The sequence below is a fragment of the Electrona antarctica genome (assembly GCF_951216825.1).
Source record: "Electrona antarctica genome assembly, chromosome: 17".
Taxonomy (NCBI): Eukaryota; Metazoa; Chordata; class Actinopteri; order Myctophiformes; family Myctophidae; genus Electrona; species Electrona antarctica.
In genome coordinates this window covers 23,590,370-23,606,665 of record NC_136798.1, presented here as the reverse complement: position 1 = coordinate 23,606,665, position 16,296 = coordinate 23,590,370, and the positions used below count along the sequence as shown (strand labels likewise).

The window sequence follows — 16,296 nt, the reverse complement described above, 5'->3', positions numbered from 1 at the left end:
ACTACTAAAATGGCCGCTTACCTAACATGTTGTTCCTTTGCTTGCAAGCTGAGGCCATGTTGAGGCCACATGCATGTTGTTGCATATAAAATGGCGAGAATGGCCAATTAATGCATATAAACTAATATAAAAAGGACTGTATTACTATATTACTTCGATAACATAGCTGAAACTATAAAACTATAAAAATACTTTTGAAAGTAATCAGAGTACAAATAAATACTCGGCACCCATAATCTAGGCAGAGAGCCTTAAAATGGTTATTAAACCTTTTAGATGATAAAGTTAATAATTAGCTTTAACAGGAATACTTTTAAGAGAATGATCAATATCCAAATGTTACCTTAACCCTTAGAAGATGAAAGACGCCAATTGGCGTCTTCATCAGAATTCCGTAAATGATCAATGACGCCAATTGGCGTCTTCAGCTTTTCTTATTAATCTAACCATATTAACATCCTCCGGAGCGCTGTTTAAACTCCTGAGCTTATATTCCAACTACATTACCCATAAAACCCGTGTCACGTGACACACCGGCATCCTTTGCTATAAAACCTGGCCACCCCCCCGGGATCTGCGTGGGGAAGACAGTTTTGGAGTAGTCTATGGTGCGTGTCGAAAGTGAGTGAGTAGTATTGATTGATTGAGCGAGTTTTATAGCAGTAGTAGTAGTAGTAGTAATAGTAGTAGTAGTAGTAGTAATATTAGTAGTTAGTTGTAGTAATTTAGGTTTATATTTAGTTTAGATTCTTTAGTTAGTAGTCTGTTGTCTGTCTGTCTTTGTCTGTCAAAAAAAAAACAAAAAAAAACCAAAAAAAAGTGTCCGCGTCTTGCCGTCTTATCTGTGTATAGTATAGCTTTAGATCGTTAGTTTAGTGTGTTTATTTTTACCTGTTTAGTGTGTGTCTGTCTGTTGGTTGAGTGTTGGTTTGTCTGTACGTCTTGTTAGTTTATATAGTAGATTACGAGTGTAGTCGGTCAGTAGTCAGTGTCAGAGTGTAGTTCGACATGGCGCCAAAAAAACGCTCCAAGCGTCCATCTCCCCTTCCCTCTACCTCCACTGGTGGTGTGCGCCAAACAACCATGGAGGAACATCTCCGCATGGTCTTCGTCGGGAAGAAGGGCCGGCCCCGTAATCCTGATCCTCTTCCACCTCAGACCGACGAGGAGTTGTCTGGTAGCGACGGAGAGAAGCCAGGAGATGCGGTGGTGCCTCTTGTCCCCCCCGGGCCTGATGCTAAGCCCCTTGTCCCCGATGTCGAGCCTACTGTCGTCCCCGATGTGAAGCTCTTGTCCCCCGTCAAGAAGAAGAGCAGGCAAGCGGCTTCGCCCGGTCCCCAGCCCGGTGGCAGCGGGTTGCAGGATCGCGGCCTTCTCGCATCTACTAGCCCCAAGCCTGCGCCCAGTGTTAGCGGTCCCTCTCCCCGGCCTGGCTCGAGCGACGACACCGTGCTCCGCCGATCTACACGGGTTACGAGGTTTTCCAAGGGGTTTGTCGCCCCCCCCCCCCAATCTTCCTCCGAAGAGGACTTTGAGCCGTTTCGAGACAGCGATGGAGCCGAACCGTCCCCCGATGAGCTCGATGGTAAGAATCTTATTGTCTGAAACATTGTTACGAAAAATGCCAACACATTGTAGCCAACACACATCAAAGCAAAGTGTCCATCATCATCACTGCTACAGCGGTGGAGTCCTAAGCGAACCAATGGGGCTTTCAAATAGATCTGTATTGAGCTTGCATGATGATCAAATGAACGTATTGTACCGTGGTTTATATGCTATATATTATGAGAAATGTTCCATTACTTTTTTCCCCATCTATTCAGTATTGTTTTATCGTTTATTATGATCCCTGTTTTTTTGTATTACTTTTCCGCGCCGCTGGGGGAAGGGTGGTGTAATGCAGGCCGCAAAGCTAAGCTAATTCATTATACTACTAAATCTATATAATATTGCGCTTGCATGATAATCAAAATAGTGTATTGTACCGTGGCTTATAGGCAAAATCATATAAGATGATCGCTAGAAATAAATGATTTGGATGATGTAGCATGCACGATAAAACTATCATATAAAAAATGTATTTTGACGATGACGAAGGTTTTCAGGAGGAGGCCGCCATCATGCGGCATGGCCGCATGATGGCGGCACCTTCGTCAAACCTTCGTCATCGTCAAAATACATTTTTTATATGATAGTTTTATCGTGCATGCTACATCATCCAAATCATTTATTTCTAGCGATCATCTTATATGATTTTGCCTATAAGCCACGGTACAATACACTATTTTGATTATCATGCAAGCGCAATATTATATAGATTTAGTAGTATAATGAATTAGCTTAGCTTTGCGGCCTGCATTACACCACCCTTCCCCCAGCGGCGCGGAAAAGTAATACAAAAAAACAGGGATCATAATAAACGATAAAACAATACTGAATAGATGGGGAAAAAAGTAATGGAACATTTCTCATAATATATAGCATATAAACCACGGTACAATACGTTCATTTGATCATCATGCAAGCTCAATACAGATCTATTTGAAAGCCCCATTGGTTCGCTTAGGACTCCACCGCTGTAGCAGTGGGGGGGGGGATACAACGATGGACACTTTGCTTTGCTTTGATGTGTGTTGGCTACAATGTGTTGGCTGAAATGGATCAACACTGAATAGATGGATGTGTTGGCCACAATTCGTATGTGATTGGCTACATTTTTGTATGAAGGAATGTAATTGTAGCGTGCACTCCAGCTAAATGATTATTTATTTGTACATATTTAGAACCGGGTGATGAGGAGTGGCACGATGATGAAGATGAGGTGAACAGTGATGTGGATGGAGGTGAGTAACTAGAGAGCTAAATAACTTGTGGATGTGGCTAAAGTCTGTCTGCATTTGGCACTATGGAGAACGCTACACCATGCCTCTAATTGATTGAAATGGTTGTTGTTTTACAGATGATGAACAGCCCATCATCTCGACAGCTGCAGATGCTGCCCCTGTGCCCATGGAAGCAGGTATAAATACAATGCACAGAACAAAATCATGTATATCATTTTATAGTCTCATCACATGTTACAGCTCCACCAGATGTATTCTACATGAATAAAAACAATGTTTTTTATGCTAATAATTGTGTATTCCTGTAATTTAGGTGATGCCAACTCAACGGCTTCGCCAGGGTGGTCTGCTGGTGGGTGGGAGCCACAGGACATCCCGTTTACTGGAGAGCCGGGTGTTCACTGTGACCTCAGTGCAGAGAGTGATCCAGTGGAGTTCTTTGAGCTGTTGCTGACCGATGAGCTGCTCCAGTATATTTGCGATGAGACCAACAGATATGCAGCGCAGTCCATCGCAATGGTGTGTATTGTGTATATTCCACATTGATGTTTTCCCAAATTGATGACTTTGTTGTAATTTCTGCAAATAAATCTAACTTATATATCTATCTATCTAGATCCAGGACCCACTCCCACACTCCACAGTGAAGAAATGGACGGATGTCTCTGTGATAGAGTTGAAGAACTTCTTCGGGCTCTTTTTCCTGACGGGCCTTGTGAGGAAGCCAACCCTTGTGTCATACTGGTCCCGGCGTAAGGCTAATGAGACACAGCAGTTCAGGCGCACCATGAGCCTGACCCGGTTTCTGCTGCTCAAGCGGTTCCTTCACTTCAGTGACCAGGAGACTCCAGACACAGCGGACCGCATGTACAAAGTCAGATATCTTGTGAACTATCTTCTGGCCCGGTTTCAGTCCATGTACACCCCAGAGAAGAACATATCCATCGACGAAGGTGTTATGCTATGGAAGGGAAGACTGGCTTGGAAGTGCTATAATCCGTTGAAACCGGTAAAATGGGGGATTAAATCCTACTGCCTAGCCGATTCAGCGACGGGCTACCTCTGGAACATGAAGCCATATACCGGAGTAGGCTGTGGGCTGGACACGACCGTGATGGAGCTTCTCGGACCGTTGTCCAACAAAGGCTACCATTTGTACATGGACAATCTGTACAACTCAGTGAACAGGTGTATTATGCTACTGTCTTTGGGAACCCATGTATGTGGGACGATGAGGAAGAACAGGGGGGAACCACCGGAGATGAAGCGGCTTAGCAAACCAGGCGACATGAAGCTGGGCGAGACTCTGATGCGCCACAACAATGACGGGGTGATGCTGTTGGCTTGGCGGGACAAGAAGGTTGTCAAAATGTGCAGCACCATCCACCCACACACGATGGTCACAGTCACTGAGAGGCGTAAGAAAGCCAGAGTGACGCCAGGCGAGCCAGTCAGGGATAAAAAAATTAAGCCACATTGTGTCAACGAGTACAACAAGTACATGAATGGTGTGGACAAACTAGACCAACATATCTCCTACTATCCGTTTGCCCGTAAGTCCTACAAGTGGCCTGTGAAGTTTGTCTTTTACATGTTTCAGATGGTGATGTACAATGCGTTCGTGTTGCACAAACTCAAGCAGGGCAGGACAAAAACTCTCCTGGACTATATCATGTTGGTGGTGGAGAGGTGGACATCACTGAGACCAGGGAGGCCGGAGGAGGAGGAGGAGGAGGAGGAGGCGGCGGCGGCGGAGGGGGCAGTGGGGGGTGATCGTCCATATAGGGCAAGAGCAGGTGATGAGAATAGGAGACTTGAGGTGCATTTGCGTGGCCATGTGCCAGTGAGAATTGACAAGAGAACCTGCAGGCTCCACCTGCTCAGTAACGGTCCCAATGGTAGACCACTCCGGCATATGACCCTGTATTACTGCCCTGATTGTGAGGTGCCCTTGTGTTTGTTCCCATGCTTCTTCGTTTACCACAAGGACAAGAATATCAAGCACTACTTTGAATAACTGTTCTCTTTTTTTTTCTTTTTTTCTGTCTTATTTTGAAAGTCTACACCCTCAACGTCAATAGAACTGTAACTACCCTGTATACCCTACACACACACTGTCAACGTCAAATAGAACTGTACCCTGTATAGCCTACACATACAATGTCAACGTCAAAATAGTGTAACAGTGCGGCTAAGCTGCTTCATCTCCGGTGGTTCAGGGGGGGAGGGGGGGAGGGGGTCCTACACACACACTGTCAACGTCAAATAGAACTGTACCCTGTATAGCCTACACATACAATGTCAACGTCAAAATAGTGTAACAGTGCGGCTAAGCTGCTTCATCTCCGGTGGTTCAGGGGGGGAGGGGGGGTCGGTGTCCTACACACACACACTGTCAACGTCAAATAGAACTGTACCCTGTATAGCCTACACATACAATGTCAACGTCAAAATAGTGTACAGTATGTACACTATGTATTGCATTAGTATTTATTTATTTTCTGTAATTATTTTAAATTATAATGTTTATGTTCTGGTTATGTTCTGGTTATGTTCTGGTTATGTTCTGAAAAAATAAAAGTGCACTTTTCCAATTTGAGATACCTGTCGGGCTATTTTTACACTATTCTGAGGTTTATGGTTTGACTAAGCGAGTTTCAACTGTGATTTACTCTGTAATTGTAGATGGTAAGAACCCAATTTTTTTTTTATAATGCAGTATACATTCAAGTCTATATTTTGATACATATCATGGGCACCAAGTCATATCAAAACAATGTCCTTGGATGTGTTTTTTATCAAAACTGTGTTTCTTCGTAACAGGTTTTTGAGATTCATGCATGAATATACAAGGTACTGGTAAGACTATGTAGACATGGTATATATCAAAATGTGCGTTAGAATGTCTACATTTACCCCAAAAAGAATTTGAGTTTCTATCACGTTCCAATGCAGAGCTATGGGAACTTTTAGCTGGATAGGTCAGATTGGTCCTGACTGACCATGCTATTTATAGATGGCAAAATATCTACAGTGGTACATGTGAGAAACTTTTTTCTTTTTCTTTTTCTAACTAGACAACTCACCCTTTAAAATGAGATATGGCATGGGTGTGTACGCCCAGCAGAAAAAAAGTTCTTTAGAAAATAAAACTTCAACTGGTCATAACTTTTTTTGTTGTCCTAGAAACAGAAAACAGTGTAAATGCAGGCTCTTTTAAATGGCTTCCAACACAAGAACTAAACATTTTATCAACTCAGTTCATTTTTTTCCTGGAAGCAGACAAGTCAAGCTTTCTCTGAAGGTCTTTCGTTGTCACACATTCACAACAGAGAATTTTCAATAAATCATTCAAAAACGCCATTCTGCCATAGAGAAGTCTAAAAACTATATAGAAATCCATGAATATCTCAAAGAGTTAAGCAGGAAATACTCTTTTAGAAAAATACCTTAAATACCCAATAAAAAAGATGATTGTCCAGTCAGAGCATATGGTTTTGTCTATTCATTTTCAGTTTGGAGAGCACAGGAACAGATCCCACATACAGCCAAATTACAAAATGTCTCGCTGGCGTGCCACAAAATGGACACGGTATATATATCATTTTAATCAAGATTTGAGAAGGCTACACAAATAACCAAAGGAAGTTCAAACAATCACATCCTGTCCAAAACCAGGAAGCATAATGTATGGGATATGTAGTTAATCATGTAAATGTAGTTCATAATTCAAAGTTAATGCCAACCAGCTAACGTAACTAGGAGACAACTTGTCTGCTCTGGCACCGTAGCAAGGCCGAATAACAGGGTGTTTTCCACAGAAAGGCAGACAATCGGGAAACAACAATTCTTTATCTTACTCGCGGGCTAGGGGAGAAGTGAAAATCAGTAGGACACAGGGCCTGAGATATGAAAGGTACAGGACATGGGGCATGAAGATACAAAGTCATTGGGAACATGGAAACTTCCATCCACAAAAATAACAGAATAATTCAAAATTATCCATCACATGTCACATGGTACCATCTTTGAAACAGTGATGCTATCACAATTGCTATCACAATTACACTCTCATTCCCTGCTTACTTTGATTCATCAAAAGCACAAGGCATACTATTAAATGGAAGTGTTTATAGTAATACAAAACAGGAAAGGGCGCAAACCAGTGTTGGTGAGGTGCTGGCCTAAGGCAGTAAATAAGTAAAAATGAGAAAAAGGCAGCACACTTGTAGCCACGATGCTGTATATTTATTGACAAGAATCCAACGTTTCGACCTAGTAGGTCTTCTTCAGGGAATAAACCAACCAGAGGACAAACACACACTTATAAGGAGCAACAACAGGTGGACTCCATAGGGGGTGTGGTCATCATCAGGAAAAAACAATCAAGTGATTGGAAGCCATTTTGAGGCAGGTGTTTTATAGTAATAATATAATAAAAACTAATGTTATTGGTATTAAAATGATAATTTAGCAGCATGAATGTCAGTGTCAAGAGGAAACAACTCAGAAGCTGAAACCCCTCTATCAGTGAAGGGAATATATTTAGAAAAATCTAATAGAGACTGGTAGACAAACTGCATTTTAAATGTTCACATTTCTTATGCTTAAAAAAAACTGTAAATCTGAAAGTAATAATAATTCTACCCAATATGTAAAAGTAATCCAGCACAGCAATAGTTCACTAGGACATGAAAGGCAGGAGGTTACTTCTAATTATCTCTCTCTCCCCTTGTACTACCTGCATGTGGTATCTAGTTCTGTTATGGGTGATTATAATGTGATTTATGGATTGTACTAATATCTATGTAGTATATACAAATATACAACAATTTATATTTTAATTAATTAAAACATTTTCTGTTATTTTTTTCACCTAAACATCATCATTGATGTTTATTGCAATGCCATTGGTCATGATATTTGCATATAAATACCCCCACACAGAGGCAGAAACTTCAAAATCGCTGGACTCTGATTTTTTTTAACCTATCTCAGGAAAGTAATATTTTTAAGTTCAACAGCTTGTGGGCCATATACTGTAAAGTGCAGAATTGCAGATTCAACTGCTGTGTCATTGCTCCTGTCGGCCAATCATTTAATCAAACGGGTGAGGTTAACCAGTCAGTAGTCTCGCGTTACCAGACTGTGCCTCCGCGATTTCCAAACGCTCCGTACAGTCTGGGCCAACGGAAAAGGTCTCATGAGTATCCGGACACAGCGGAAGTGGAGCCTCCTCGCCACTTCCGTTTCAGTTTACAGTCGCGCATATTTATCCTAATATAAATAGAAAACATCTAAGGCTATAGCTTGTTGCTTAGCAGAAAAGGAAATAAAAAAATGTATTTTCGTGAACGGAAATGGCAGCTTCCGTTACTCGGCTCATGGGGGCTATAGTCCCAGACTCTATATAGCATTCGGAGATTGTGGCATAGTTGTCTGTTAACGCGAGACTAGCCAGTCAGGGACATGTACGTGACGATCCGCCAATCCTGAATTATAGTACAAATGAGTATTATTATTGTTTTATTCAACAGCATTTTTCCAGTAAAGTATCAGGGAATTGATCTACAGAAGTAAATACAGAGGGACATTTATGTCCGCCTGTAGCCACCATTATATGATATGATGATTTCTGTAAGCGGTGTCACAGCTGATCCATGCTTAGGCCTGGTTTATACTTTGTTGCACACTGATGTTGCATGCCGATAATAGCTGGTCTGAGATTGTAGATTTGTTTTAGCATGAGGCAGGAGTATACGTTAAGCATAATGGTGTGCTATAACACTGTGTGGCTTGCTGCCCTATGGGTGGTTGGCATGAGGCAGGAGTATACGTTAAGCATAATGGTGTGCTATAACACTGTGTGGCTTGCTGCCCTATGGGTGGTTGGCATGAGGCAGGACTCTACGTTAAGCATAATGGTGTGCTATAACACTGTGAGGCAGGAGTATACGTTAAGCATAATGGTGTGCTATAACAGTGTGTGGCTTGCTGCCCTATGAGTGGTTGGCTGTTACACAGAAGAGCCTGCGATAAGTCTGATGAAATCTGCTCCCATTCGACTGTACTTCACAGGCAATCCGAGTCTCTCACTCACACGCACATGCATGCAAAGCCGTGCATGTGTACGCACGCACGCACGCACGCACGCACGCACGCACGCGCACACACACACACACACACACACACACACACCATATTCTATGTGTAATTGTGTACTGTTAAAATAGCTGAAACAAGACACATTTTCTCTTCAGTAGTCAGATCTGTACTGTAATGTAATGTCTTGTGTAGAAGACACTTGTGTATAACAACAACATAACACTGTCATTCTCTTCAGGCATTCACGTATTTCTGACTCCAGTGTGCCTATGTGAGTCACTGGACAGCTATTGTAACCATCCTTATGGGCTCATTTTCATTATCCGTCAAGAGGCCATTGTTGTTCCAGACAGGGGGAAGTCATCAAAAGCCACTCTAGCTGCTATCTGGGCGCACCATCAAGGCCTTGTTAGCATTTTATCACTGTATTGATTGTGATGTGTTGCCAGAGGCCAGCTCTGTCCTTGCTTATATGAGACCGCTGATCTCTGTCTCTCTTAAGAATAAGGATGGTGGTCAACTAAATGGCTAGAAAGGTAAAAGTAGTAGTTTCAATAGTTTGAACCCCTGGCCTGGCTGGATAGAATCGGGGTTGGATGCAGTTCCATTAGCTACTGCCAAGGTGCCAATAAGCAAAGCATACCCAACTATGAAACAGCACAATGGCCTATAGTATGAATGTAAGTGTGGATGAGTTGAATTACCCACAAAATAATAATAATAACTGATATTGTAGAGCCTGTGTTTGGTGATATATCACTTTTGATTAAAAAACATATGGTATATGCCTATATGGGTGTCTGTGGGATGTAAAGTTATTTCATTCAGTCAGTCAAAACATCCAATGAGGGTTTATCACATTTAACAATTATTTACATATTTTTATTTAGCAAATAATGCCAAAATATTATCCAACAAGATCAATACTGCAAAGGCACACCAAAGTGTATTAAAGTCGAATGTTATATATTTGGAAATGTTTTGCTGCATTAGAAAATATGTGGGAAATAACTTTTTTTTAAATAAATTAAATTCATATTATGACATGCCCATAGACGCCTTATCAGACATCGTCACACTGATAAGCATCAGCATGCTCGCGCAGGCCGGCAGCACATGAACCCCACCTCTCAGATGCAATGGAAATGTTCTAACTGCACTCACGTGTACAAATTCACCATCAAATTTCAGATGCTGTTTTTCTTCCAGTGTGGAGGAAGAATGATTTCTATTTTTATTGTGATCTCTCGCCCTTGGTTTCTGTTGTGTGTGAACAATAATGGCAATTCAAGGAAGTTGTCCTCAAAACCACACTGTCATGAGAACGCAGGGAGCGCTCATTATCACGGCAGCAGAGCCTGCTCGTCCACGCGCAGCTGCAGCCCATCAAGTATAATTTTAATTTATGCTCCGTCCCTCGAAGGTGTCGCACACGCAGAGCATGGTCGAGAATAGCAGACCTCTAAGCTAAGAATAGCAGACAGATGCGACGTGGTCTGAGCTTGTATATCAGCTGTTCTTTGCGCGCAATACTGTTGTGCAATGAAGTATAAATGTCTCCCTAGGGTGCGCCTCACTAGCCAACACACAAAATGAGGTTGAATGAACTGAAACCAACAATCCCCTTAACAGGTTTGGAGATCTGTTGGGAATTGATTACATGAAACAGTCACCAGTCTCAATGTTTGTAAACAAATAATTGGTCTATAAGTATGCCAGGTTGAAAGTCGTGGATAAAATATATTTCCTAACAGCTGTAGACAGTATAGCTCAGCGTGGGTGCCATGCCTCTTGCATTGCACAGCTGTAGTGTACTGTCAGCTGAGAAGGGCATAGTACAGTACATTGTAGTAACTGTATGACAGTACAGTAGTTCTACTGTATTGAACCTAATTAACAGTATACACTGTGTGTGTGTGTGTGTGTGTGTGTGTGTGTGTGTGTGTGTGTGTGTGTGTGTGTGTGTGTGTGTGTGTGTGTGTGTGTGTGTGTGTGTGTGTGTGTGTGTGTGGTGACTGCATGTACAGTACGTGTGCATTTGTGGTGAGTGCTTCCCTAATGAGATCACTTGAGTGGACTAGTATGTTTAGACATCTATAGTATACCAGTGAGTCTTCTTCACGCTCTCTCTTTTTCTCTCCATTCCTCTCCGGCTCTCTTCATTAATCTCTCTCTCTCTCTGCGCTCTCTGCCACCAAGGAGTGCATAGTTTGATTAGGGGTTTATATATAACCCGGTCATGTGGTAGTGTTGTGTGGTAGCTGTTCTCCAAAACGACAAGAGTTCTCACTTCCCACACTCTTGACGCGAGGAAAGGAAATAAAAAATAAAGCATCTGAAGAAGAGAGATCGAGGCTGACAAAAGCATGCGATCAAAACGGCAATAAAACATCATCTGATTTATTCCACTGCCAAGTGGGCGATGTAGGCTTGCCAACGGTTGAAATACGGAATTGCCCCTTGTTTGGAAACTAAAATATGTGTCCCGTAATCAGAACAAATACTGTAAGCAGTAGGCCTACACTAAGGAACACATTTGTGTTCCTTATTTTTGGAAATCAATCACATGTTACAATCTTCAAACACCCCAAATACATAGGCTACTATAAACACACTCACGTCAAAGTAGAATAGATTTAACCATTTATTGCAACAAATGGATACAGTTAAACTTGGTGTTAATGACTCTGCTCTTTAAAATCAACATTTCTGAAAATGCATGCAAAGTAATTAAGTAAACCACCCATCAGTGGTCTGGATGGGTTGCGATCCATGAAGGTTGGGAACCATGAGCTACGATATAATGGATGCAATGTTTATGTTAAAATGCTGTTAACGTGCCGGTGGCACAGTCGGTAGTGCTGTCGCCTCACAGCTAAAAGGTCCTGGGTTCGATTCCCGCTCGGGACGCTGTGGGTGCTGGCGGCGTGTCCTCTCTTCCGTGTCATCAGTGCCCATACCCGAGGCGGGGTTGGCGAAAGGGCCTTTCTGTGTGGAGTTTGCATGTTCTCCCCGTGTCCTCACAACTGGTTGGAATAACATGTTCCGTCCAACGAGGGAAACTCCCCCCTGTCAGGTGGGAGGTCATGCATGAAGGAAGCATGAGTTCAAGTCCGTTGCTCTCCCCAGGTTGGCGGAGGGTGTGTAGAGCCCAGGATCACATTAGATAATTGACACAGGGGTGAAAAATGGGTTACAAAATCGTGGGATAAAAAATATTTAAAATAATAATAATAATAAAATGCTGTTCACTACATGTTTTTGAAGGTGCTCACCTTTAAGGATTTGGCCAAAATACTGTAGGGAATCCATGTCTCCCTGTGGGGTTTATAAATGTTTAACCAATGAAAAGGATTAACAAGAGCTTATTATATTATTATATCCATTGGAACACAGGTTCTTTTTCCCATTTACTGAAAAGTAACAGTTTTGGACATACAAGGTTTCCACCTGACAGCAATGAGGTTTTTTTAATGCTTGTTGATCACACCTGCCTCTCTCTCTCTCTCTCTCTCTCTCTCTCTCCCTTTAAGATTGAGGACATTGTGACAAGCATTCAGGATGAGACGGAAGGCGTGCCCATCAGAACTGTCAAGAGCTTCATGACCAAAATCCCTAGTGTTGTCACAGGTGAGACTGAGACACAGCACTACAGAAAGAGAATGCTGACAGTAAGCATGTTTCCATTAAGCCGTGTTTTTGCACATTAAGGCTCTTGACGAAAACTCCTGGATGGAAACACGTCAAAATGCGAATAAGTCTCCATTTTTCGCAAAAACACTTTTGAGCTTGCAGGGGGTGGATTTTTGGGCAATATCTAAAAAGTGAAATGCGCAAATGGGGTATGGAAACACTTGCGGAAAATATTTCTAATTAGAAAGCATTGAACTCGCATTATATCGCTTTTGAACAGTTGGTGATGTTCGTGAATCAGTGGACTTGAATGGGAGGATGGGTGGCCACTGGCCGGCCAGGGTGGGTGCCTGGCCGGCCAGGGTGGGTGCCTGGCCGGGCAGGGTGGGTGCCTGGGTGGGATGTGGATATATGCACTCTCAAAGCCTCTGCTGTCTGCAGGCTCTTGCACCCGGTGAGTGCGTTGATCATGGAAGTTAGATGAGTATAATTCTCCAAAACAGCTCGGAAGGGGGGAGGGGGAGACCACTAACTACAACTGGCTGTTGGAAAAAATTATTATTGGGTAGTGTTTTACCACCCTACAGAACATCAAACATGACAAACAGTAAAATAAATGTCAAATGATATGCGTACACTTGATTGGCAAAATATTGCCACCTACTGCTTATTTCATGAACTTATTTAATATCCTCCAAGAAGCGCATTTTATCAGTGGCTGGGAACAGGAAAAATACTCTTTTGTTTTTTCGAATTACTTACTCGCTTTCTATTTTTGAAAATTCTTAATGGAAAGGCACCTACTGACTGATTGACAGGCGCTAGCATGCCACACAGTATATCAGTGGTTCTCTAACTTTGTTAGGCTTCTCAGTTTCCCTTTACCCAAGTAGGGTAGGAAAACCATATAGCAATAACGGTTTCTAGTTTTGGTTTAATACTTTACATACAGTATCAACAGGTTCACACATTTTTTTTCTTCACTTTCTCTCACATACCAACAGGGGCGTTACTAGCGCGACACGACTGCATGGGGGCCCAGAGGCAAGGGGGGCACACGGCCGCCCACCCGTGCCGTCTGTAAAATAAAATTATAAACACAAGAGATGCAATGACAGTTGAGTTGAACAAAGTTTGGCGGAGCCTGGTGGTGTGGCTGCTGCTAGCAAGCACACACACACACACATCATAGGCACACACGTGCCCCGCCTCCCAATAATAACGTGAAGGAAGTCAGTCAGTCAGACGTGTCTGTCGCGAGTGTGCAGTTAGTCAGGGAATATTATCAGTATAATGTCAAATCTGGGAATACATTTCTTACCAAGAATTGTCTTCACCAATGTGTTTGTAAAGGTGTCTACTAACATATCCCACATTGGTTTATATTCAACCACCCTAGGGGAATTTTTGACAGCTGCTGAAAGTTGGGGTACCATCAACAGCCAATATATGGCAAAATGTTCTAAATTTCATTATGCTTTAAATAGCATGTGACGTGTCAAACTAGGGGGTTTTCATCATTCTGAATCCATTCCAAGCATTAGTTTTGCACAAAAAACTAAAACGGCCATAGACACTTGCCCAAATGCGCCCTAATGTGCCCAAATGTGCTGACCTCATCACATTTGTGATGACGGCTATGGCTTTTTTAAGCCCAAGGAGTGTTTTTCGTGCAAAACTAATGCTTGGAATGGATTCAGAATCATGAAAACCCCCTAGTTTGACACGTCACATGCTACTTAAAGCATATTGAAATTTAGAAAATTTTGCCTTATAATGGTTGTATGGTACCCCAACTTTCAGCAGCTGTCAAACATTCCCCTAGGGTGGTTGAATATAAACCAATATGTTAGTAGACACCTTTACAAACACATTGGTGAAGAAAATTCTTGGTAAGAAATGTATTCCCAGATTTCATTAATATTCCCTGACTAATTCTGTAGCTCCGAGATGAGGTCACGAATCCAAGCCCTCCCATTGCGTTTCAGAAACGGCGCATGGTTTCCACAACTTGCGCTGCTTACCCTTTTCTGCAGATTGTATCCAAAAAGTGAAGGTCCGTTAACGAGCTAAACTAAATTTCATTAACTTCACTAGAAAGTCATGGTACTACCATGAGCTGTTGTGCAATGATCTGGTGATGAATGGAGTGAACACCAGGGTTTAAATACTGTGAAGGTTGATGAGTTCATGGCCGGCAGGTGTGTCAATTGAGAGCAATGAGGTGACCACAGACAGGTGTGCCAAGGCTGGAAGCTGGGAGGCAAGCCCACGCCCACACGGAACCACAGTATGCCCACACAGAGCCACAGACTGTGACACACAGAGGAACGAGCTCATGATGGACCGCTCCCTTCTGGTCGAAGAATCTTCCACTGCAGGCTTTGTCTCTTGGGTTCTGGAAGGGTTAAGGTTAACCCTAGCCCGATACATTCCCTCAGTCCCTAAGCTCATTCTGTAGCTCCGAGATGAGGTCACGAATCCAAGCCCTCCCATTGCGTTTCAGAAACGGCGCATGGTTTCCACAACTTATGCTGCTTACCCTTTTCTGCAGATTGTATCCAAAAAGTGAAGGTCCGTTAACGAGCTAAACTAAATTTCATTTAGGAACGGCCAAGAAAATCCAAGTTGCGGCATGAAACCAGCGTTTAAATCGGTTGTTTAAACAGCCGCTTCCATGTTCTGCATGGTTGTGCATGGTTGTTGTCCACAAGTTGTGCGTGTGCAATGTCGACTGAACTGAAGTCAGTTGGAAAATCTAATTCCACATTCGACCAGGGGAGGCGCCAGGGAGGCGCTAAAGCTTTTCAACTTCCTTGAAAAACATGGAAAAAACTAAACTAAACAACTAAACAACTGATTTAAACGCTGGTTTCATGCCGCAACTTGGATTTTCTTGGCCGTTCCTAAATAAAATTTAGTTTAGCTCGTTAACGGACCTTCACTTTTTGGATACAATCTGCAGAAAGGGGTAAGCTGCGTAAATTGTGGAAACCATGCACCGTTTCTGAAATGCAATGGGAGGGCTTGGATTCGTGACCTCATCTCTGAGCTATAGAATGAGCGTAGGGACTGAGGGAACGTATCGGGGAAAGGGTTAATTAACCCTAACGCTAACCCCTAACCCAACACAGTATATGTCACTGTACAACACAGTGGCATACGGTAAGCAGTTTCTCAATTAGCATTGAGTCATGAGCGTGGCTGCCACAGTCCTATTACTTTTCTTACACTCCTCATGTGTACATAATATGTTACCTCAGTCAGTCCCAGCTCAGTGGTCTCAGAGTTAAATCAACATATCATCACAATTTCCAAGTCTCCCCATTCCCCACCCTACAGGCTCAGACCTTTCAGTCTAGTTTCTAGCCAAGCCTGCAATCTCACAATGCATCACGTTGCAACGTGTTATGAGCTTATAGATCTGTTATTTTCACAGAATGTTCACCATATGTTGATCCATTTTTGTCAAAGGTTCATGTGGTTAATAATGTTAGCAGGGCCAAACAAAAGTATGATGTGGGAGAGAGGGCCACTTGCAACACCCCACCCTGCCCCTCCACTCACAGAAAATGTATCGCCTTCTTGCGCCATTATCGGAGCATATCAATAAACACAATCTCTACAGCCGGAGCCGAGATAGCCTGGGGGTCGCAGAAACAAATACATGATAGAGAATTAAATGATGCCCCTCGAGATGCACAATGAGCAA

General features: G+C 42.7%; 2 protein-coding genes across 3 annotated transcripts in view; both read left to right on the top strand.

Annotated features, from left to right (window-relative positions):
- Window positions 1-16,296, top strand: part of LOC306940347 (regulator of G-protein signaling 6-like) — a 124,099-nt gene that overhangs the window by 73,457 nt on the left and 34,346 nt on the right. For both annotated transcript variants that reach the window (XM_079525369.1, XM_079525368.1), the window contains exon 3: window positions 12,485-12,581. In XM_079525369.1, the coding sequence (XP_079381495.1) occupies window positions 12,485-12,581 (97 nt within the window). The remainder of the gene's footprint in view (window positions 1-12,484; window positions 12,582-16,296) is intronic.
- LOC306940505 (piggyBac transposable element-derived protein 4-like) lies at window positions 2,635-9,207 on the top strand (the record flags this gene model as incomplete). The annotated part of the gene is made up of 5 exons (XM_079525603.1): window positions 2,635-2,846; window positions 2,963-3,022; window positions 3,160-3,365; window positions 3,463-4,608; window positions 9,190-9,207. Exons 2-5 carry the CDS (start codon window positions 3,013-3,015, stop codon window positions 9,205-9,207), a joined length of 1,380 nt encoding a protein of 459 aa, XP_079381729.1. The 5' UTR covers window positions 2,635-2,846; window positions 2,963-3,012.